This window comes from Ursus maritimus, unplaced genomic scaffold, assembly GCF_017311325.1.
Source record: "Ursus maritimus isolate PB19 unplaced genomic scaffold, ASM1731132v1 scaffold_3, whole genome shotgun sequence".
NCBI classification, from domain to species: Eukaryota; Metazoa; Chordata; class Mammalia; order Carnivora; family Ursidae; genus Ursus; species Ursus maritimus.
In genome coordinates, this window is record NW_024425563.1 from 45,441,007 (window position 1) to 45,466,082 (window position 25,076).

General features: G+C 45.6%; 1 protein-coding gene across 1 annotated transcript in view; it reads right to left on the bottom strand.

Moving 5' to 3' along the window:
* WIPF3 (WAS/WASL interacting protein family member 3) overlaps positions 1 to 25,076 on the bottom strand; it is an 87,406-nt gene that overhangs the window by 15,831 nt on the left and 46,499 nt on the right. Inside the window, exons 4-6 of the mRNA XM_040644551.1 lie at positions 11,735 to 11,927; positions 9,254 to 9,385; positions 2,424 to 3,197 (exon numbers count right to left, since the gene is read on the bottom strand). Of these exons, the coding sequence (XP_040500485.1) occupies positions 2,424 to 3,197; positions 9,254 to 9,385; positions 11,735 to 11,927 (1,099 nt within the window). The remainder of the gene's footprint in view (positions 1 to 2,423; positions 3,198 to 9,253; positions 9,386 to 11,734; positions 11,928 to 25,076) is intronic.

The following is a 25,076-nucleotide window of genomic DNA, read 5'->3' on the forward strand; positions in this document are numbered from 1 at the left end:
TGGGGATCACAGTACACACGCCTCCTGGGGGTGTTGAGAGGGTTGAATGAATGAAGTCAAGTGGCATGCAGTAGGATTCAGTAAACATTAGCTGCTGCGACAAGATGAACGACGACAGCAACCCTCAGGATCAGAAGGCTGCAGAGTCTGAAGAAAGGGAAGGACTGTCTGTAGACAAGGCACAGAGGGAGGCGAGGCGAGCAAGCTGTGGGGCTTGCTCCTGTCCCCGGGATTCTGCTTACGTGGGTTCCCTGCATTACAGACCCTCTCTTCTCCCTCCAGTCAGCCTAAATCCACCCTCACCCACCACAAAATGTCCACCATTACAGCCTCTTTCTCTCCCCCCTCCCCAGTTGGCTTGAGGCAGAAACTGCCCTCATGTTGTTCGGGGAAACGAAGTTTCGCATCCAAAGACACAAGGAGAGAGGCCAGACAAGCATCTCTTGCTGGCCTTGACTTTACCACTCCGGTCTTCCCCTCCTTGGAACCAGGACCCACTAGGATTTACTTGCTCCCGTAAGCAGACTCAGGGGACGAAGGGCCGACCGTGGCTGCTGAGCTCTCTTCTGGAGGAAAAGCTGCCCTACACGTGGTATGGGTATAACACGGCTGAGCCCCAGCTCCACGCAATGCACTCCAGGCACATTTTCTCACTGAATATTCGTAACAACCCTATGTGAACGGTCTCATTATGGTTTCCATTTGCCAAAAAAGGAAAAAAAAAAGCAAGTTTCAAGAACCATTTAAAAAATGGGCACGAGGTTACCCAGGAATGGGTGGAGAGGCCAGGCTGCGCTCCAGTCTCTCTGAATCTAAGGCACTGTTTTTCTCACCACCCGTGAACACTTCAGAATCATAGGCAGCTCCCCGGGACGAACGCTGGCCCTTATGGCGACCAGTCCGGTGAAAAGAGAATGCCTTGAACCTTCTCTCTTGTGAGCAAGAGCCTTAAAAATATCCTTGCCCTTTGTACCGGGAATTCCTTTTGAGGAAACTGTCCTTTCAAAATATCCAAAAGGTGGATGATAATTACTACAAAAGTATTTCCTGCAATATTAGCCATAATAACAAAAATTAGAATCAGTTTAATACTAGAAATCTGGCCAACGCTGATGATCCTATCAATATGCTTATGAACAAACTTTAGCAACTGGATGAGACTGCTTTAATATAATATTAAATAATTTAATATATATTAAATAATTAAATAATATATATTAAATAAATAATATATATTAAATAATTTAATATAATATTAAATTAAAACAGCATAGAACATTGTATATTCAAAATAAGATTAACTTTGTAGATCTGTAGATATTTTCAGAAAAAAAAATGAAAGGAAATACACGCAAATATGACAGCTTTTATTTCTGGGTGATGTTATTGTAGGTGATTTCTGTTTCTTTCTATTTGCTCTACAGTGAGCTTGTGCTATTTTTAATTTGAGGAAATACATTTAAGAAACCTTCTGCATGAAAAGATTTTCTTAAAGACCAAAGAATATGTGCGTGTGTGAGTGTGGACGTGGGTTGGGGGGGGTGTGGTGTTTATGGGCACGTGTGGATGTGTGTGTGTGGATATGTGTGTATGTGGGTATACTTTCCATTCGGAAGGACAGTAGAGGCGAATGAAGCCTCCCCACTATGTAGAGATCAGTTATGGGCATGCATACTCAATCCAAAACCCTTTCTGCTAGGTATGTGAAGGAATTATTTTTAATTTTTGGCTCAAAATACAGACCCTTAATTTTCTTGAGTCAGCATGAGCACCTGCCAAAAAGAAGACAGAATGCTAATCCAATCTGCTGAGGGCCAATGCAGACTGTGGCTGGGAGCCAGACTAGTAACTCAGGCAAAAATTACACCAGACACCTGGTTCTGGAAACAAACTGCATCCACAGCCCCCTCCACCGCAGACGGGAGATTTGGGCGAATGAACAACAAGAGTAAGAATAAAGAACCCTTCTCTAGAGCTCAATGTTGCCAGGCCCTGCTCCAACAATCACAAGAGGAGGGAACTATTGCTGTCCCCCTTTTACAGATGAGGAGAAGGAAGCAGAGAGGCTAAGTGATTGACCAGAGTCACGCAGCTAGTAATCGCAAGAAGATCAAAGCCAGAATGCATGGCCGGTGGTCTGTATGATCTTGGACAAGTCTTTCAGCCTCCCTCCCCCTTGGTTTCCTGTCTCTAACATGAATACAACAGAAAGTCCCATACAACAAGTTTTATTGTGCTCCATGAGGGGCACTGATAGCTCTGTTCTAAAACAAAATCCAAGAGTTAAGACATCTCAAGGTGTTCCCAAGCGGCTCTTCTCTAGGACCAGACCTCTGGCTGTGTCCCTAGCACCTTCATAATCACTGGCGAGGGTTGAGTGTTCTTCTGATATGGACATCCTGGACCAGAAGACTGGTGCTTACCTGGGCCTCGGCCGGGCCTCTTCTTCTGCAGGAATGGCTGGGATCCTGGAGGGGCCGGCGGTGCCGGCAAGGCCTGCATGCCGGACTTGGGTGGCTGGGCCTGGAAGCTGGGAGACTTGGGGGGCAGTGGGAGTGGGCCTTCAGTGTTGTTGTTAGCTCCTGGCAAAGGAGGTGCAGGCACAGAGGACCTTGGGGTACAGGAGGCATAAAGAGGAGGTGGGGGTGGTGGAGGCGGTGGGGCGGGAGGCTCCCGCACATCTTGGGCAGGGTTGGCAGCATCTGTGCTGAGCCCGGGATACCCACAAGGTGGGAGGAGAGGGAGTGGGGGTGGGATGGGCGGCAGGTGCAAGGGGGCTAGCTGAGGCTTCACGGCCTTGTCACTGAGAACAGAGGCCAGGGGGGGTGGGGGTGGGGTTGGAGGGAGAGGTGGGGGAGGAGGGGGAGGGGGCGGTACAGAGGGGAGAGGGGGTACAACCCCTGGGGGGTTCCCTTTGGTGGGCGGGCCAGGTGGGGACACCAGTGGAGCTTTGGTGGGGGAGGAAGTGGGCAGGGGTGGGGGTAGGGGTGGGGGTAGGGGTGGAGGAGGTGGGGGCGGGGTCGGAGGCGGTGGGGCAGGCATGCTGGGGCGAGGAGGGATTGTCCTGGCAGCGCCATGAGCCTCGGAGGCATTGCCTAGCCTGGGAGATGCAGGGGGGTTAAGTGGGCCACCGATAGTTTTCGTGGGAAGCCGGGGAGAAGGTGCGCGGGAGCCAGGGGCCTGCCCTGTCTTGCCACCTGGAAGTGAAACAAGTTCTGAGTTAGCTCCGAGACGGAGGAAGGAGAAACCCAAGTTTGTGGGCAGTGATGACAGATGCTGTCCAGCATGATGTCCGCGAACTGCACGGCGGATGCTCTCATCCTGCAGGTACACCTGGAAGCCTCAGGGGCAGCAGCTGTCACAAGGGGGCCAGCTAGGCCGGCCCCAGGGTTCCTGCCAGCATCACTGGGCTGTCCTTCTCAGAGATAAGCCCAGGTCCGGCTACCAGACCGTGGTGCAGCTTTCCTGTTCCATCCCACCTCTGCCCTCACCTGCCAAGGGCCCAGGAGTCTCCCGGCCCAGGCACTGGGCTGCTCTCACCTCCTTTGCCCTTCCTCATTTCAAGACTAAGCTCACCCTCATTCACCATTACCCACTAGTCAATCCAGTTGGGGACCCAGCCCTCACATCCTAGTTTGGATCTTCAGGTGGACCAACCAGAAGCTCCTTGCTAGGGAGGTTTTCCTCATTTCCAGCATTTTGTGAACATTCGTTTTCTGCATCAAGATCAGAGGATGAATCATTCTTTGAACATATAAGGTAACTCAGAAGTCAGTGAGAAGACACCATGCCTTGGGGATCCAGGTCCAATGACCTTGAACCTCCCAGTTTCTTTTCTGAAAGTCGCGCCCATTTCCATCAGGCTCTCTGTCTCCTGGTCTCCTGGTCTCCTGGCTTCCTCACCCCACAGACCCACGAGCCCCAACTTGAAACCCAATGCGTCTTTGGAATTCAGCAACAGCACACCCCTCACAGTGATGTGTGTTTGGTGTGCTTCACGGAAGACTGGGGGGAGGTGTTCCCTAGGAGGGGCTTCGTCACCCTTCGCACAAAGCCCTTTCACTGTACTGCTACCTCTTCCCCCTTCGTCCCTCTCTCACCACGGAGGAGAATGTTCCTCTCCCTGTTTAGGAAAGCGTGGAAGTTCTGTGATCACTGCTTAAATGTGTCCTCGGAGCATCACTGTCCACTCAGGAGGCACGTTAAAATACCCCTTCCAAACAAATACAGTGCTCTCCTGAATGGACTTCTGGGGAATACGTCTTTTCCTATTCTCGCACCCTGATACTTTATTACCGCTAGGAAAACATGTGGAGAACACGTGAAAAGATGGTTGCTTCTCCTACCTACAGCTTCCCCCGGCTGTTGCAGAATAAAAACACAGGTTTCAAATCAGATTATAAACTCCAGCATCTGGTGGCGAGTCTGAGCTTTTCAGCTGAGTTGTGTTTACCCAACCAGGTGCAAGATTGAACCCCAAAGGACTCGACGCTGAAAGCCAGGCCAATCAAAGTGGGTGTGGCGGAGGCGACACTGGGGCTGAAACTCAGCGGGCAGGAGGGCGGCATCTGGCCTTCCAAAGCGGATGCCTGCCCCGCCTCTGGCTATGACCTGACGGTTCCCTGGGCAGCACTACTCACTGCAAGTCTCAGTTATGAAATGGCTGCTCTTGAGGCAGGGTGGTGAGGTCACTATTCTTCTGTAGAGGACTTTCTCTGGGGCCATTTGAGAAGAGATATTGTCTTCGTATCCATGCATCTACCCTGTCTGACTTGATCCCCTTGGAGTCTAAGGCAGGTGCTGCCGTAACAGCTGGCTGACCATGACCGGGAGAGAAGGCCCCCATCTGGCCTTTCCAAGGACAGGATCTCCCACCGCAACTCTAACGTTAGACGTTTTATGTGAGGTCTAGGGCAGGTGTCAGGCTCAGGGATTCCTGCTCCAAGGATTCAAGCCTGTTTCCAGAGTACACAGAGATGAAGATGGAGGGCCAAGGCAGTGCCTAACAAGGTAAGGCCTCCCTGCATGCCCACCTGCTCCATGAACTTGAAAGGGCTAACAAGTTTGAGGAGCAAAATCAGCCCCTGAGTAACCAATGCAGACTTTTTAAGTGACTGAGGACACCATGTACCCAAGATTCAAAAACTCCTAGAAGGAGTCAGTTAAAAGTACAGACGCTTCTGTTTACTAAGCAGCCAAGCAAATGAGAAGTGGGCAAACCTACTTTTATCAAGACATGAACAGCAGAGGCAAGGCAGGCACAAATCCTCATCCGGCTTATGTTCATGCCCGCTCCAGGATGAAGCAGAGACCTGGCAGCACGCATTCCAGGTGAGACCCACAGGATGGAGGAACTAACCATGTCAAGTGCAGGCCAGGAAACCAGGTAGCACGGGGCCAGCGGAGAGAGCCAAGGGAAGGAAGTGCCAAGGGAAGGAAGGAGGGGGCTTTCCTTCATAACATAAATGTTAACCCTAGAAATCCAAATAGAAACACAAAAGGAGACCACAAAGCAGGTGGGGGAAAGGCCAGCTTGAGTGCGTCAAGAGCCTGGGGGTAATCAAAAGATGAAATATGTCTTCTTCCTTTAATCTGCGTATGTTTCCAGAAGACATTAGACTGCATGGAAGTCTCATTGCACATTCCATGGAACCCAGTAGCGTTACTCATCCTATCTTATTTTTTAACTTTTTAAAAAAAGATTTTAATTATTTATTGAGAGAGAGAGAATGAACTGGGGGAGGGACAGAGGGGAAGGGAGGAGGAGAAGCTGACTCCCCCGTGAACAGGGAGCCCGATGCCTGGCTGATCCTAGGACCCTGGGATCATGACCTGAGCCAAAGTCAGATGCTTAACCCACTGAGCCACCCAGATGCCCCCCATCTTATTTTAATGATCACTCCGTCAGATCTCTAAGCCAGGTCCACTTTTGAAGACATTTTATAGCTGTATTGCTATAAAGACAAATATAATCTTTGACTCTAAAAGTTCATGGTTGTTTTTTTTTTTTTTTCCTGATTTTAAAACATACCCAAACATTTTCATGGGCAACCAAAAGTACTGTGAGCACTAGCCTTTGTGCTTTCTGGGCCTAACGGCTCTGAGCAACCATGCTACCCACTCACACATTCCATTCAACAAATATTTACTGAGCACCTACTATGCATCAGGCATTTTTAAGGCAGTGAAAAAAACATAGTTCCTGCCTTCACAGAGCTTACAGCAATACACAAATAAACCAGTAAATATATAATATGTCAGATGGTGAAAAGTAATACAAGAAAACTAAATCCAGGTAGAGGGCATATGGATAAGGGGGTGGGGCTGATATTTTATACGGGTTGACGAATAAAGCCTCACTGATAGGTTGATTGGGTGCCACTTGAGCAGAGACCAAAGGAGGGGAGAGAATGAGCCACGTGGACGCCTGAGGAAGAGTGTTTCTGGTCAAGGGAGCAGTCAGTGCAAAGGCCCTTTGGCAGGAACACGCATGGTGTGTGCAAGAGCAGCAAGGAGGCTACAGATAAAAGACTGGTATCCAAGATCTACAAAGAACTTCTCAAACTCAATACACGAGAAACAAATCAACAAATCATAAAATGGGCAGAAGATATGAACAGACACTTTTCCAATGATGACATACAAATGGCTAACAGACACATGAAAAAATGTTCAAAATCATTAGCCATCAGGGAAATTCAAATCAAAACCACACTAAGATACCACCTTACGCCAGTTAGAATGGCAAAAATTGACAAGGCAAGAAACAACAATTGCTGGAGAGGATGTGGAGAAAGGGGATCCCTCCTACATTGTTGGTGGGAATGCAAGTTGGTACAGCCACTCTGGAAAACAGTGTGGAGGTCCCTTAAAAAGTTAAAAATTGAGCTACCCTATGATCCAGCCATTGCACTACTGGGTATTTACCCCAAAGATACAGACGTAGTAAAGAGAAGGGCCATATGCACCCCAATGTTCATAGCAGCAATGTCCACAATAGCTAAATCGTGGAAGGAACCGAGATGCCCTTCAACAGATGACTGGATTAAGAAGCTGTGGTCCATATATACAATGGAATATTACTCAGCTACCAGAAAGAACGAGTTCTCAACATTTGCTGCAACATGGATGGGACTGGAGGAGATAATGCTAAGTGAAATAAGTCAAGCAGAGAAAGACAACTATCATATGATTTCTCTCATCTATGGAACATAAGAACTAGGAAGATCGGTAGGGGAAGAAAGGGATAAAGAAAGGGGGGTAATCAGAAGGGGGAATGAAGCATGAGAGACTATGGACTCCGAGAAACAAACTGAGGGCTTCAGAGGGGAGGGGGTGGGGGAATGGGATAGGCTGGTGATGGGTAGTAAGGAGGGCACGTATTGCATGGTGCGCTGGGTGTTATACGCAACTAAGGAATCATCGAACTTTACATCAGAAACCAGGGATGTACTGTACGGTGACTAACATAATATAATAAAAAAACATTAAAAAAAAAAGAGTAGCAAGGAGGGCCATGTGGCTGGAAGGGAGGGTGTGTGCTAGCAAGAGAGGTAGGGAACAACATAAGAGAGGTAGCAAAGGCCAAAGTCCTCTTCTCTGAATGACCAGGAGGCTGATGGAAGGATTCTGAGAGAGGACAGCCATGGTCTGACTTACTCTGACATGGCACCCAGTCCATGCATCTACTTATTGGCTCTGTCCTTGAGCTACCATCCTGTAGCAGGCATCATCACCCACTGCATCGTGGATTTCCATCTCCTCTACAGAAATTGATCCGTGTCTTCACAGAGCGGCTCAAGCATTGGACACTTGTGTCCTAGTGTTGACAGGTAGGAATGGAGACGAGCTGGCTTCCTTTGGCTGGTTCCTGTTAAAACTGAGTGGGGACAGTTTCTCCTACCTTTACTTCTATGGAGAGAAACTAGTGGACATTTTATATTGCACAGGATGTTTATTTGATATCACTCAAGCATTTTGAAAAAGAAGGCAGCACTGGGACATGCCAACCCTCTTTGCTAAACCCTTAGCAAAAAAGAGGAAAAACAATGGCCTCTGAGAAGGTTCAAATTGGATCTCAAAGCATCCTAGAGCCCTTGTCTTTGCTGGATTTTATCAGTAGGCGACAGCAGCAAATGCACCCCACTATGTCAAACAGCCACAGAGCCCATTGAAAAGGTTAGCAAACCCCACGGCAGAAGATTCTATACCAGCAATGTTTGGGGCTTCATATTCCCTGATTAACACAATTCTTGTTGTTTATTTCCGCTTGCTGGCTAAAGAGAATAATAATAGGAAAAACACTTCTATTACACATAATTAATATATATTTGCCCAATTTTAATGCAATGCTTTCAAAATATCTGATACCCACTAACACACAGATGACTGTAGTAGACTGACTGCAGAAATGGCCTTGATTATCCACTCACTTCTGATTTCATAATCTTTGAAATGTGATTTTGCAGATCCTCTCATCAAGGAGTGAGGTGTCTCCCCCCCCCCCCCCCCGCCTTGTTTCTGGGCTGTTCCGTGGCTTGGACAAGAGGATGTGGTAGGAAGTAATACTGTGCCAACTCCACGACTAAGCCTTAAGAGACTTTATATACTTTTGTCCTCTCTGTTGAAACCCTGGCACCAACAGGAAAAACAATCCCAAATAGCCTGCTGGATACTGAGAGACCATATGGACGTGTCAGGCCAGTCATCTCAGCTGAGGCACCAAAGATTAAGAAATATAAGATTAGCAAAAGCTACCTACCCAAGCTGTACGTACCAGAGGGAGCCCCGCTGAGACGACCCTAAATTGCCAACCACAGAACTGTAAGCTAGATACATGGTTGTTTAAGGTCCCTAAGTTTTAGGGTATTTTGTTATACTGCAATACCTAACAGACAACAATGACTGATACATTATGGTGATACCATTAAAATTTTTCTAAAGTGCTTTATACCTTTTGTCTACACTTTGTAGTCTGGGCCCCAATCACACCATTGCTAAACACTACACACTGTGGCCAGTCCTTCTTCAATTATTACAATGGCATGATTTAAACGGGATGATGATTTACAAGATCCCTTGAGAACAATGGTTTGGATACTTCCAGGGCATACTCCCAAATCCATGATCTCCTGCTCTACAACTTTTCACTAAAAACATGTCACAGTCCTCATGGCTCATGAGGATTGCCCAGGTGGTTTTACACATTAAGGAGAGAACAATCACGAGGTAGCCAGTCTGAATTCTCCCTTACCTGCCACATCCCTCTGGCCGGCTGGTCTCAACACGGGAAAGCCACCAGCAAACAGATCTCCCAGGCTTGGGGGTGTGCTTCCGCCTCGAGAGTTTGCAGACCCTCCTCCTTCTTTGTTGATTCCTTTAGAATCTTTGCAGAGAAGAGGCAAGCAGATGAGGACTTGTGAGCAGAGCTGAGCAGCCCGTTCTCAGCCCGGGGCCGTGATCCAACAGCGCCTGGGGCAGCCTTCTCATTTTCCCACCTCCAGCCTTACCCTTCCAGTGGGCATCTTTCCCAGACCCCTGTGCCTGGTTACCCCGCAGACTCATGTGCTCACGCCTGTCTGCTACTCTCTCTGGACCGACCCAGGAACTGACCGTCGGTAGCTGAGCACCCTGAAAAGTGACCCAAACAAAGGGACCTAAATGCTACCATTCCACAGATGCCAGTGGGGGAACTGTCAGGACCTTTCCAATGAGAACACCCAAACATTGTAGGTGTAGTTGCTAGCCCTATTTTTAACTCGACTGTTGTTGTGGGAGGACCAGACAGAGAAAACCCACAGATTTAGTTGCAGTCAGTAATTCTAACTTCTTGTCCACAGAGTCTGGCCCAGGACTGCAAGGAGGAAGTGAAGGTCTACAGTGATTGGTACTTTGGCATTTTCCTTCTCTGTCTCGCCAGCTCTTGCACCCTGAGCCCCACACCCTTCCCTGCATCTTTTCTTCTACAGAAGAGCAAGCTCGTAACACCCTGGGGGAGAGGCGTCACTAATTCCAGCCCAGCAGATGTGTGTGATTGCCCACTCCATGCAATGAGAAGACATTCAGCTTAGATAAGAATTCCTAGCAAGGGGGCGCCTGGGTGGCACAGCGGTTAAGTGTCTGCCTTCGGCTCAGGGCGTGATTCCGGCGTTATGGGATCGAGCCCCACATCAGGCTCTTCCGCTATGAGCCTGCTTCTTCCTCTCCCACTCCCCCTGCTTGTGTTCCCTCTCTCGCTGGCTGTCTCTATCTCTGTCGAATGAATAAATAAAAAAAAAACTAAAAAAACAAAAAAAGAATTCCTAGCAAGAAATGTTCACAGCCTGAAGCTAACTTACACAGAGGTATCAGGGCCCACTGGGGGATGAATGTGTTTAGATTATTCTGAGTATTAATATATATGACCTACAAACTGGAATGATTAGGGAGTGAGTGTTCCAATCAAATGGGTTATCTGGTAACTGGGCTTAACCAGTGATAACTGGGCTTAACCAACGAGTGGGTCTGACCAGAAACTAATTTTTATTGCAATTGTTGAAAATATTTCTTAAAATAAGTTATCTATCCCTGTATACGAAAACGTATAATTATAGATACTAGATATAATTATTTTTTACGACTATCTTTGAGAATTACCACCATGTGCATCACTGAAAACTATATGAAGACATAATAAGAGATGACATTGATAAATAATTCTGCATAGATTATTTCAACCTTCAGCAATCTTGACAAAAAAAAAAAAAAAGCAGGTATTATTTTTACCTCCCCCATTTTGTAGATGAGTGGACCGAATCCCAGAGAAATTCCCCGATGTGCCCAGCAGCAGACTCGGGACTCAGCATGGGTCATGGGACCCAAGCGCTGGGCCCCTCTTACTCTATACATAGAAAGCTGCAGTCATAGGGTCCTAGGAGAGAATTCTGAAAAAATTTTTTTTCCTTGCAGACACAAAAACTTGGCATACTTTAAAGTTGAGACTCAAATTTTTGTCTCGACGAGTCCTCTCAACGAGGACTAGGTGGACTCCGGGTAAGCCACCTTCAGAACGCACCTCACCGTGGATGAACACAGAGTGGAATACCCAGATAATGGAATATCAGTCAACAGTAAAAAGACGTAAAGACCTGGCACACGCTACAGCGTGGGTGAACTTCAAAAACATTATGCTAGGTGAAGGAGCCAGTCACAAAAGGCCACGTATTGTATGATTCTGTTCACGTGACTATCCCAAAGACGCAAATCCATAGGGACGGACAGTAGACTGAGCAGCTGCCAGGGCCTGGGGGAGGGAAGGGGAAGTGACATGTAACGGGTGTGGGGTTTCCTTTCAGGGTGATGAAAATGTTCTGAAATTAGACCGAGGTGATGTTTGCAACCACACTGTGAAGGTACAAATGCCACTGAATTGGACACTTTAAACGGTTAAAATGGTGAATTTTATATTATGTGTATTTTATCACAATTAAAAAAAAAGTTATCCCACCATGTTTTTGCTTGTTTGTTTAGCATTTGAACAGTGGTAGAAGATATGCTCTAAACCATCTGTAGATGTGGAAAGGGAGCTCTGATTCTCTCTCCTGCATGACCTGTACATTGTGCAAGTCTGCGATGGCCCAAAGTGCATCCTGGGTAACAAGTGTGGTCCCCACCCTGAGCAAGCCAGAGGTGCCTGGCTGAGCCCCACGTGGCCTGCCCTTGACTCATGGCAGGCCCGGCCCAGCTGCTCACTTACTCTCAATCTGTGGGGCACTTCGGTCATTGATCTGTGTGACTTTCCGTAGGCGAGTTCCTTGCTGGATATCAGCCAGCAGTGCACTCCGACCTTTGGGGTCTGCCTTTCTCAAGTTGGGAGTGTCTGCACCTACCTGTAAGGGAATAAGAGGGATTTGATGATAACTGCATATAGTATCATAATTTACTTTTTGCTAGTACAACCTCCTCGACTCCACTCCCTTCTGCCTATAAAAGGCTTTGAATTCATACAGCTCCTCGGGGCTCTTTTCTATCTGCTAGCTGGGCTGCAGCCCGGTTTCATGAATCATTGAATAAAATCAGATCTTTAAAATTTGCTCAGTTGAATTTTGTTTTCGACATTTCCACTGTAGCTTGGGCTGACATGGCAGGGGCGTCCATGGGCTCACAGAACCAGGGAGCACCAGAAAGAACAGATGCAGGTTGGGGGCAAATAAGGAGGAGGGGTAGGTGCACTGGGAGACACAGCCGGGAGGAAGCACAGAAGGTTCATACCATATGCACGGAGACCTGGTTAAACGGTTCTTGAAGCCAGAAATACTTCTTAGCACCTGCTGAATAAGAGCTACCATGTGTCTTTAGTTTTCAGCTGAAATATCACAACTTCAGAGGCCTTTTCTAACCCTCCAGTCTAAGAAAGGCCCCCCAGTGTTCTCTCTTAGGGTACCATCTTCCTTTTTTCTCTGCAACTTCTATCACCTTGTATAAATTTATATTTATCTTTCCTTATGGAAAATGTCCATTTGCGGTTATGAGTTGAAGGTTCGCCACCCCCACAGGACTCTATGTCAGGAAAAAGACCTAGTTCGTTTTGTTCACGAATGCATTTCTAGAGAGTATAATGGGACCTGGCTGCAGATAAGCACCGTGACTATTCACCAGACGAATGAATGAGTGAACTAGACCCAGGATGTCTATAATACACTGGCCTTGCCTTCAAGGGCACACGGGTGTGCCAGGGAGGTGGGACACACGTGCATGGAATTAAGCCACTACCTAATGCAGCACGTGACGTAAGTCCCACAGACAGGAAGGCTACCAAGAGTTCAGAAATGGCTACAAGGAAGATACGAGACTTTAAGATGGTCCTCGAAGTACAGAGAGGATTTACAAATCCTTGCTATAGCCATTTTCTGTTCAGAAAAGGACAGTTCGGCTTTGTTGACAATACAGTCCGAGACTCTCCAGTGTCACAGACTAGAAACAAGGACAATTGCGGTTTTAGCTAAAATGTGCTGAGAGCGCATTTTCACTGGCTGACTCTACCGCATTGGTGATGCATCTTCAAGGGCTTTGAAGGGTGTAAGCTTCAAAACTGGGTTCTTGTTGCCCGGAAACATGCTTTTTTCACCCTTGAGGGGGACTCATGGATCATGGTCAATAATAGAGCGATAAGCAAAGGGCCCCAACCAAGGATACATGTTTTTTAGAATGCGTTATTAATGCACATGTACAGGAGGGATTTTCTCATACAACATGCTTTTTAAAAGTCTCTCTACGTGAATCATTAATATCAATAAATCATTTTAAACTGCAAAGTTTTAAGATCTTTAAAGTCTCTCATTAAGAATAAAGAGCCAACAGAAATATCACGACCCTTGTCAAGAGGGTATGAACGTTTTTGCAAAAACCTAGCATGACCATCTCAGGCATGTATTATGGTCAGGGATTAGGGGGACAGAGTGCTTTGTAGCTTTCTTCCTAGTTACAAGATAAATCGCACACTGAATTATGATGATAGCCATGGTCCAACTCAGGTGACAGCCTTGGGGAAGGGGAAGGTTAGAACGGTGTGTTCTTCTGCTTAAACATGCAGCTGGACGCATGAACAAACCTTATAGCTAATAATTCTGGGGGTGGGAGTGGGTCATCTCATCTAATTTAAGCTTGACTGTTTATTACTGAAATGTATCCCCTACTCCCCAACCTTGCCCATCCCAAGCTTTTCAGGTGAGGGCTGTGAAGAAGGTTATATGTCCTTGGAATAATTATTTTAATTTGAGTACCTACTTAGCACAGGCCTCAATAGGTTCTTGACGATGCCACATCACAGATTTGTGGATAAACATCTTCCAAATCATCAGGAGGCTATCACGAGTCCCACCATGAGTACATGCTGCAGTTCAATTTGCTGGACTGAATTTAACCTTCCTTCTTTGACTTCTAGGCTTCCGCACCTGCTGCACTGTCGCCCTGATGACTTTCCACTAGAGGGCTCTCCCTCCCCTGATACTGAGATGGTATCAGTCAAGCCTCTCCTCTGAGCTCGAGAGCCAGTAACCTCAGGGCTAGGGCGACCCTAGAGATTTGGCTTAATGGGTTTTATACAAAAGGACATCCAAGGACATATTCATTTGCACACTGAAAACTGTATTATACAGTGACAGTCGTTTCTCTACTCCACCTGTAATATTTATGAACAATTCACTCATAATCTGCTTTCTTAAAAAAAACCCCAAGAAGTCTTGTTACTGTGGTTACAGGGTACAGGAACAGAAAAGAGAAGATGTCCAGATATTCACTCGTTCTTTTATTCTATGCAAATCCTGGTTACTAGCAACTTCATTAAAAGTATAATCCACAGAGAGAAAGCCACTCCTGGACACTTTTCCTGCGGTAATATAGCCACCAAACATGCCTTCCTCACCGTGCGGGCACGTGCGTGTGTGCAAACACATGCACACAAACACACACACTCACTCAGGAAACCAAAAACATTACTTCAATGTTCATTCTTGTCCTTTCTTGACATTGCTAATGAGTGTGACGATCTTGAGTTCTACATAAACCTTTTGTGGACTCCGTTTCCCCACAGTGAGCTCCAAATGGAATGGTTTGGATCCTAAAAAGAGGCAAAGTGGCAGACGAGCAGTGCGAATGAGCCCATCCCGAGCCACCCACAGGCTGAAGAACTGAAATCAAGCCGTAAGATCACAAAGACAAAAACTGACTGACAGTCCGAACAGAGCCCAGGGTGCAGAAGTGTCTGTTCTCCCATCTTGATAAATTAGAAAAGCTTTTGCATGTCCCTTTGTCATCCCAGCAGATGAGGTGATCCGGTTTCAGTGTGGTTGGGGGGGGGGGGTGGATGACAGTCCAGCCCAGAAATGCATGTCCTGCTGTTTGTCACTCTGCCACCGTATGCCTGGCATTTCTGCATCTCATACCGATTTCTGTGACAAGCACGAATACAAAAAAAATCCAACCGGTTAATCCAAATCTAGCAGGTTGTTTGTCTCAGGATGATCTAAACCCTATCATCTTCATACCGTTTCAGCTCTGCACCTTCCAAAAGGTGCACTCTCCAATGTGGCTGTTAAGCCTAAAATTAGCTCTCAGGTTTCCAGGCACCCAGCCTGCTCATTACCTTGGCCCTCAGCCCACTCCTGCCTTCCACACTTGGGGGCAGACAGCTCTCAGCAGCCAGGGTACTTGGATTTCAGGACCAAACCTGAGTCCCCAGGCCAGCCCGAACGGCACTGCCTCCCCCTGCCACGACCATCTTGCTGGAGGAGAACACAGACAGCCTGGGATCCGAAAGAGAAACATGAAATATTTTCAGAGAAAAAGCACACAATGTTCCCTACACCCCAAATGTGCTTAAGTGAGGCAGTTCCAGAATGAGGTGTACCGGGATCTAACAGTGTTAGGTCTCATTTTCAGAAATCCAAATATGCAATTAAAATCCACAGCACAAAGAATGGAACCTCCTTTCCTAAAGCCTGGTTTCCTGAACAACAGCGCACAGACCGTGCCGTTCCCTAGAGTACCCAGCCGCCTCGCAAAGCGCCACTTCCTTTACCAGGAGGGTGAAAACAGCGCAACAGGTCCAAAATGGAGCCGCCTGCCCCTCCAAGACAGCAAACCAAGACTTAATTTTAGTTTCAGCCCCTCTCAGGAATGTGACCTTTACCCAGTCAGGCCGGGGTGACCCCACCAGCACTAGTGAGGTAATGTGGGTGACTGACCCCTGCCCTTCCCTCTGCCCTTCACCTTGCCTGAAATATTCCTTTCTTTTATGACGTCCCTGTCCCACCTGCTTTCTGCCTTTATTTATTTATTTTCTAAAAGACTTTACTTTTCTGTTTGAGAGAGAGAGAGAGAGAGAGATCACGAGCAGGGGGTAGAGGTAGAGGGAGAAGCAGGGTCCCCGCTGAGCAGGGAGCCTGATGCAGGACTCGATCCCAGGACCCTGCGATCATGACCCCGGCCGAAGGCAGACGCTTAACTGCCTGAGCCACCCAGGTGCCCCCCACCTTTCTGCCTTTAAAAACCTTCCATTTGGTACAGCTCCTCATACCTCCCTTCTAGTCATTAGATGGGATGGTCCTCGATTCCTGAATTGTTGGATAAAATCAATTAGCTCTTTAAGTTTACCCAGGTGAATTTTGTGTTTTAACAGGAGGCAAAGCAGAGTTAGGGCTCTTCCGTTGGAGCGCTAGGTGGGTCTGTTCCTATTCTCTACACCCTCAGAGAAGTCCATCCCCGGACTCATCTCCTCCCCTGGAATGGCCAGCTGCTGTATGCCAGCAGCCACCTCCCTGCCTGGAGCCATCTCGGACCTTCCCTCTTCCTCGTTCCCTACAGCTACTCAAACACAAACTCCTATTGATTCTTCCTGAGCGATCTTTCCAGAACCTGGCTCCTTTTCTCCATCTCTGCAATGTTGACTCAACGCAGGTGGTGGGGTTCAGCCCAGGCTGCCTCCGAATATGCCACTTCGGCATATTGATTATTTTGAAATAAAGTTACATAAAAAACAGCCAATGCGAGGACACTGAACATCCTTTGTTCCTGTTAGTGGGAAAGAAATTTCCCATGTGAAAAGTAACCCCCTTGTACCAGGAGGAAAGGAGGCGTTCTTAGCCCCAGAGATAGGAATTCAAGACCGAGAGGGCTGTATAAACAAAACTTGTTACTTCTTTGCTAATTTACTACCCCAAGCCCAAACTTCTTTGTCTTCTCAACACTTAAAAAAATTTTTTTTTGTTTGAGAGAGAGAGAGAGAGAGAGAAAGCGTGTGCGGGGTTGGGGGGAGAGGGGTAGAGGGAGAGAAAGAGAGAGTCTTAAGCAGGAGCTTGATGGGGGCTCCATCTCAGGACCCGGAGGATCATGACCTGAGCTGAAATCAAGAGTCAGCCACTTAAACAACTGAGCCACCCAGACGCCATTGTCTTGTCAACTCTTTACAAACTTACTGTTTCTTTGTCTAAAAGGTCTAAAAGCTGCCTGCTTTGGTGACTTTGTTGAGTCTCCTATTTCTATGAGCTCCTATACATAAAAATACATGTTTCTCCTGTTACTCTGTCTTATGTCAATTTAATTATTAGACCAGCCACAGTACCTAGAAGGGGGGAAAGGAAAACTTTCCCGCCCCTCCACAGGCCACCATCACCTTGGGATTCCATCCCCTGGCCTTCATGCCTCCTGTCTTCTTGCTCTCCCTCACTCGGTTCTCAGGATGACCTGTATAAGGCCCATGTCACCTGTCATGTCCCTCCCCACCATAAAACTTTCTGCTGGCTCCCCACTGCCCTCAGGAGCAAGTTCAAATCCCTTCACACTGTGCAAGGCCCTCCACTTCTCAGGCATTCCATGCTGGAGCTACTCTCTGCTGCTCTTTTTACACTTGTCTCTTGAATCAGACTTCCGGTCCTGGAAGGCCAGGTGAAGAGCCCTTTTTTTTTCCAGAGCAACATGTTCACCCTTAGCACAGTACCTGCCACCCAGATCATGTCACTCTGCTCAAAACTTGCAGTGTTTTTCCATCTCATTTGGGAGAAAAAACTTAAAGCCCTTTAATATGGTCTGCTAGGCTTATCTGCATTTCGGTATGCTGCTCTGAGTTTACCTATCAATGCCAGCATTTTCCTAACCACCAGTGTTATAAAGCAGTTCCACCGCAGGGCAATCTCTCCCTAACTACGAGTTGTAGTTGTGGTACTCGTTTTTAGCAACGCTGAGAATTTTGATTTTAATATGAATTGCAAGTCCCTTCAATAGGGAATAATCAGAAGGAAATGGAAGAATACAGGCTGGCAATGGGAAGAGCAGCAATAAAGAAACAGGGAGAAAGAGGGATCTGAGGTGTGTACAAACTGGGCCCACGGATGGGTTTAAGAGGCGGGGATTAGACTTAACTCCACCAGAGCTATGAATTTAAAAAGGCAGTCAACTTCTGGATAGTGGATTGGACACTGGACAAAAACACACTTTAAATTCACGTGATAGTTATTTTATCTGCATCACAGTAAAATGAATTTGTAAGTCGTTCACAGGAATTGCTGGAGAGAACGACCCCAAAAAGAGGGCAAATAGAAAGCAGTAGAGCAAACCTGGTGGTTATTAATATCACTCAATAATATATAACATTTGGGTGTTGACTCTGCACCATTGGACTAGGAGTTGGGGATACTGTATGGGCAAGACTGTGAGGATTCTGTCCTCAGAGAGTGTATCTATGTGTGTGTGTTTGTGTGTGTATGTATATACGTGTATATGTGTGTGTATATGTATATTGCATACATGTACATATATATATATACATATACAGGGATCTTCTGCTATTTGAAAGTTCATGTTACTTCACTTTTACAAAAAAACGTACATTATCACCTACTTTTGCTAAACACAAGAAACCAGAAAAGGATTTTTGCTTTTGCAAAAAAGAGGCGAAAAGCGAAAATAGCGTTCAGCATTTGTTTTGCAGTGAGGCTTACAGAAGCAGCGTGGACCCGGAGCAGCCAAAGCAGCACCACCGAGCTCCCCGCCGAGAAGCACGCTCAGCATCTTAGCATGGAGCTGCCTGGCTTTGAACTGTGTCTGTGGGCACCTGTGTTTTAGCTCGATTTATTTTGTGCCCCTGTTAGCAAGATGTGTCCTAAGGTATCAGAAAAGCCTAAGAGAGGTTATATTTTGGGTTTGGGAATGCTCAAAAGTGGTTCTAGATAAATTAATGGTAATTGCTTCCACAATTTACAGCATTTTGACTTACAAAAGGTTTCATAGGAACTCTACTGCCAGACAGCCGGGTAAATTTGCATTCCTAGTTATTGATTTTCTGGACCTGAGCCTCTGAACCAGTCTCCAGAGCTAGGATCCCAATGTACCTTCAAGGCTGCCCTCAGATAACTGTATAAAAGGCATTCACTGTCTGACTCTCCTCAAACTGCTGCAGTGACTCTTCATTCTGAACCAAATCAAGGAATCTAGCCATACTTTCCCAAGGAATCTTTCAACCTTATTTTGTATTTCTTGTTGAGTTTAAACTGCTCCGGATGTCTCCTGTGTTTCATTTCTCCTTCTAAGCCTGTGCTCATGCTTCTGCCTCTTCTGGGAATGCTCCCCCGGCCCCAGACCTGCCGACCTGCCCAACCTTTTACTTCTCTTTTAGGCTTCACATCAAAAACAGTTTCCTTACAAAATCTTTTTTTTCTTTTGAACTTCTTCAAATTAATTTTTTCCTTGTATGATTCACACATCTCCTCCAAAGCACACCGGAATTCTCTACAGCACTACTCAGGTCTTTCAAATATTGAAGTTTTTCTATACTGCCCTTTCCCCTTATTTATTGTTTATCTTTACTCTGGGATTCCCTTCATATGACGTTCTAGAAAAGGCAAAACTAGAGACAAGGTAAACATATCAGGCATTCTTAGGAGCAGGGAGGTTCAATCTGTGAAACACTTCCCAGGATACTTTGAGGACAGGCAACTGCCATCATGCATTTGCCAAAAGCCATAAAACTTTATAGCCTAAACAGTAAACCGTATGCACGTGAATAAAAATAATCATTTAGGAAGTTGCTGTATCCCAGGAAAGAATGCAGAATGTGACACAATTATCAAGCCGTGTTACCAATGAATGAAATAATCCCCCTGTACCCTGTATGAACAAAAGACACTGATGCACGTAAATTTGTAAATGAGTCAAAATTTTTCAGAATTAAGGCAAAGGAATTGCATATAAATCCTAGACTCTATATGATCCCGTTATTTAACACTGAGGTACTGGCTAACAATTCTGAAACTGCTATCCAAGTATACTGGTGTCCTGGAACGGGACAATTCATAGGGGACAAATGGCGGCTGCGAGGCATCTCACTGTTGGAGGAAGAAGTTAAGGATGAGTGAGAAGAAAAAGTGCAAAGGTCCAGATGAACGCGCAGCAATCAGGAGGCACAGGACACAGTGCTGGACAGAGTGTTGCCAGAGTTTGCCCTGAGGGTCTGGCAAACACTTGAGTCTCAGAATTCCCAGTAATAGCGCTGATGGCACTGCTTTGCGTGGTGGTTGTCTCCTTCCTCAAAGCCAGGTCAACAGTCCCCGGATTAAAAAATAAAAATACCCAGCTCCAGAGTTCCTTGGTACCACATCTTGCTAAGCATTTTTGGGTCCCAGGTATAGTGCCTGAAACTCTGGAAATCTGGGGTCCATGCTGTGGCTACACTGACAAGACGTCTGTTCCAGGTACGGTAGAACGCCGCCATAAAGCTCGCCCAACCTCTTCATCTGGACGCCTCATGGCTGGTCACAGAAGTTCAAAACTTGAGTTTCAGGTGTTTTCCCAACCTTCTTTCCCCTGAGGAAAGCATCCTATCCCCACAGTTTTAAGATTCTTTTGAGGTAGATCCAGATTTAATTACATAAGAGCCAAAAGGCCAACCATCGTTTCTCTGGAAGTGAGATCATTTGTCTCTGCCATTTTCCCTTTACTTTTGAGTGGAAATTCTTAACATGCAAAAACTAAGCGATTCCATTTTTAATAACCAGCATACCCAGCTTTTTTTTTTTTTAACTGTATGAGCACTCTATCAGTATTTTATTAAAATGAACTTCGTGTAAACCTTAGCCCCTGGGTCTTTGACATCTGTCTGCTTCGACAAAACATGAAGGCGTGGGAAGAGAAGCTGCCACTTTCAAGGTTATGCCACAGCCCTGATTCCTCAAGCTGTCTTCACACCTTTTCACCTCTGGTCACCCTGTCCCTAGAGATGGGAATTTGAGTCAGCACTTTTCTCTCTTCTTCAATGATGCCAATATTCCCAGGCTTTTAAGACTAAAATTTAAATGAGGAGAAAACCTGATTTTAACACCTATGCTGGACCTGGAGAGGGTAACCTTGTAAACTAAAAAAAAAAAAAAAAAAAAAAAAAGGCCAGCCTTAGGAGTCAAGGGTGTGGCACTAGGAATTGCTAATAAATAAAACAGAGTTTGAACAGTGTCTCAAAAACTGGTTGAGGTTTCATATCTTCCTTTTTTTTTTTTTTAGACAAAAGTACTACCAAAAAGAAACATGCTCGCATCCCAGCAGATTAATCTGCAAACTAATGAAATAACACTACTGTCAATTACAGCATCACTGTTTCTGTTAAAGGCTTTGTCTCATTTACCCGAGCTGACACCTAGGATTCCTTCCCCTCTTCCATGTGAAATAACCAACTTTTCCTGGGACTTGGTTCCTTCTTTTTACTCTACGATGCACATAAGTGATTCTGGAGTCTAGGTATGGAGGCTGCGACATGCAAAGCCTGACAACGATGACAACAGCAATAAGACAGAGATGGGAAGGCTTTCGTGTGTGTCAAGCACTGTTCCAAGTACTTGATGTGTCTTAGCTCATATAGAGGGCTCTGGAACAACCAGCCCCATGACGGAGGTACTAGTTATTATGAATATTGTGTCCACTTTACAGATGAGCTGCAGAGGGGAAGTGTGCTGTTTACTGCTAGTGAGGGGAGAGCAGAAAGGTGAGGCCAGGAGAGTCAGGGTCCTTCTGTCACCCTGCTGGACAGCCTCTTGGTAATGACATCACCTGGGAAAATAGTGCAGGTGAAAACCCAGGAATACACGGCCAGCCTGCAGCTGGGTGGGGGAGCAGTCTGATTATCCTCTGGCCTGGGACCACGGTAGCTGTTGCGTCACAAGGAGGGTGACAGCCAGAGCAGGAAGGAGGGGGCAGAGAAGGGGTATCAGAGAAGGAAGGGAGGGTGTTGCTGCTGAGAAGGCTGGGGCCAAGATGCTAAGTGCTAGGCCTTTGCCAGGGCCAGCAAGGACAGCCAGAGCTGAATGACGGCCTCCGAGAACAGTCTGATTAGTGCCTCAAACATGAGCCAGCAGCCGTCTTGGCACGATGACGACTGAAAGCACTTAAAATGGAAACTGCAAAGAGTAACCTTAGCTCTGAGGCTGATACCCTCAACTGTAAACAGCTTGTACCTGAAACTCTCTTGTCAGGTAACATGGAACCTCCCGCAGGGCAACCATGTGGGCCCACTTCTTTCTTTCCAAGTGTCAGCCCCCTATTCTCCTTTACACCTCCCTGCTGACTGCAGGGCACAATGCAGGGTTTTCAGCGTATGGCCTCACTTTGTTGACTCTGAAATAGATTAAGATTTTGAACATTGCTCAAATAGGAAAGGACACAAAAGTGACAAAAATAACCAAGAGGGAGAAATTCCAAAATTTCTAGAAAGCTCAAGGTGTTTCCAAAGTGTTGTACCTATTATGGATGATAACGTAAATGGATCTAGACTTTCTTCTCTCATGGTCACTCTTCTAGGTCCCTTGCATGGAGAGGCCAATGGAAGCCTCTGGATCTGGATGTGAATTGGATCCTACTAAGTCTACCAAAAGAATCTTATATCTGGATCTGGTGATATTCTCATCATTCCAGAACCTGCTTCCCCACCCCTCTGGTTGGTCCCTAGGATACCAGACCTGGGTGCTGCATGTATGTGCTCTGTCATCACCCTGGGACCTCGCTCTAGTTCTGGGCCCTGTTGATGAAGAGTGGAAAGCCGTATCTGGCAACTAAGGGATCCTTCTTTGGCCTGCAGGTGTTCTCTACACCCTGCCTGATATCTTTGTGGTCCATGCTGCTCACATTCTTTGTTTTTCCTTGGGCCACTTCTTTTATGCTGTTGGGCTGCTAAAAGCATCTTCAAAGGCCAGTTGGCAAGAAGGTACTATGGTATCGTGGGAAAAGCCGGGCTCAAGGGTCAGTTTTACAATTTACTGTTCCGCTCTGGCTGAGTTAACACTTAAGGGAGCATCTGAGTCCAGTCTGCCAGTGGCTAAGTGGTCTTGATAGAGTGAGTCACGCAAGGAAGAAGCCATCAGCTTGCCATCAGTAGGAGACAGCCCCTCCTTACATTTAAAAAGGAGGATTCCAGAGTCCCTTCACCTTGAATGGGATTGTGGATCCACCATTTATTAGTGGCATAACTTTGGCAAGCTACTTTACCTCAACTAGGCTCAACTTTTAGAGAAATTTTTAGAAACAAAATAGGAGATACTTAACTATGGTTACATAACAGAAGGCAAATGTTATCATCCTTGACTATGAAGAAGTTCATAGAATCAGGCAATATATAAAAAGAATAATAAACTACAACTAAGTGGGATTTATTCTGAGAATGCAAGGCTGGTTCAATACATATTAACAGTTTAAAGAAGAAAAAAAATCACACACATCAGTTGAAGCACAACAACATCTGACAAAATTCATCCATTCGTGGTAAAATCTCTCATCAAAGTGAGAATGGAAGGGAATTTAATCAACCTGAAAAAGAGCATTAACAAAACCCTATAGCTAACCTTGCACTTAATGATAAGATGACAAGATCAGGATATTCCCTCTTAGCATTCTTATTCAGCACCATAAGTGGAAGTCCTAGCAAGTGCAATAAGGTAAGACAAAGAAATAAATGGCATACAGATTGGAAAGGAAGAACATGATTTCTATGTAGAAACTTCCAACAGGCAAAACCTCCTAGAACTAATAAGTGATTTAGCAAGGTCATAGAATACAAAGTCAACATACAAAAAGCAATCATGTTTCTTTATACTAACGATAAACGATTGGAAAGCAGAATTAAAAAAAAACCTTCGTAATACCTTGAACTAGCTTTAAGTACAAATGAAATACTTACGCAGTAATCAAACAAAATATGTACAGAATATGGATTCTAAAAACCATGAAATGCTCATGAAATAAAGAAGACCTAAAGAAATGAAGAAATACACTGTGTTCATGAATTGGAGGACTCCACACAGTAAAGATGTCAATTCTCTCCAAGATGATCTATAAATTTAATGTGGCAATCACAACCCAATAAGATTTTTAAATATAGACATGTTGATTCTAAAATTTATATGGAAAGGCAAAGGAAGTAAAATAGCCGAAACAATGTGCAAAAGAAAAGTTGGAGGACTCACGCTACACGATTTGAAGACTTAGTATAAACTATAGTAATCACAACGACATGGTACTGGCAAAGGGCTAGATACACAGATTAACAGAACAGAATAGAGAATTCAGAAATAGATCCGTGCAAATATGGCCCATCGATTCTTGACAAAGGTGCAAAGGCAATTTAATGGAGAAAGGATAGTCTTCAACAAATAGTGCTGGAACAATTGGACGTCCACGTGCAAAAAAATGAAACTAACCTAAGCCTTATACCTTATACATAGATTAGTTCAAACTGGATCATAGCTCTAAACGCAAAATCTAAAATGATCACATTTTTAGAAAAAAACCAGAGGAGAAATCTTTGTGACCTGGAGGTAGACAAAAAGTTCTTAGGCGACACATCAAAAGCATCACCCATTTAAAAAAATTACCAAACTGGACTTTATCAAAAATGTAAAATTTTTGTTTGGGGAAAGACACTGTTAAGAGGATAAAAGACAAGCTACAGATGGAGACAAAACGTTTTCAAATGTTTCCTCTGTGCAGCAGAGGATTTGTATTCGGAGTATCTAAAGAATTCTCGAAACTCAACAGTAAGAAAATAAAAACCCCAGTTTTAAAAAAAAAAAAAGGGCACAAGATTTAAACAGATATTTTACCAAGGAGGATATATATACATGTCATATAGATATAGATGGCGGATAAAAACATGAAAAGGTGTTCAATATCATCAGCCAGGAGGGAAATACAGATTTAGACCATGATGAGATACCTCCTCACAGCTGTTAGAACAAACCAGACCCTGACAGCACCCCGTGCTGGTGAGAACGGGGAGCAACTGGAAGGCGCACACACTGCTGATGGGACTGTGTCGTGGTATAGCCACTTGAGCAAACAGCCTTGCAGTTTTACATAAAGATAAGCATACGCTTAACATATGATCCTTACTCCTAGGGATTTGCCCTAGAGAAATAGACTTCTGTTCATTCAAAAAGCTTGTACGTGAATGTTTAGATCAGCTTTATTCATAATCACCAAGAATTGAGAACACCCCAAATGTCCGTCAGTGGGTGAACGGACTTAAACTTTCTTCTTAAGATTTTATTTATTTATTTAGAACGTGCGTG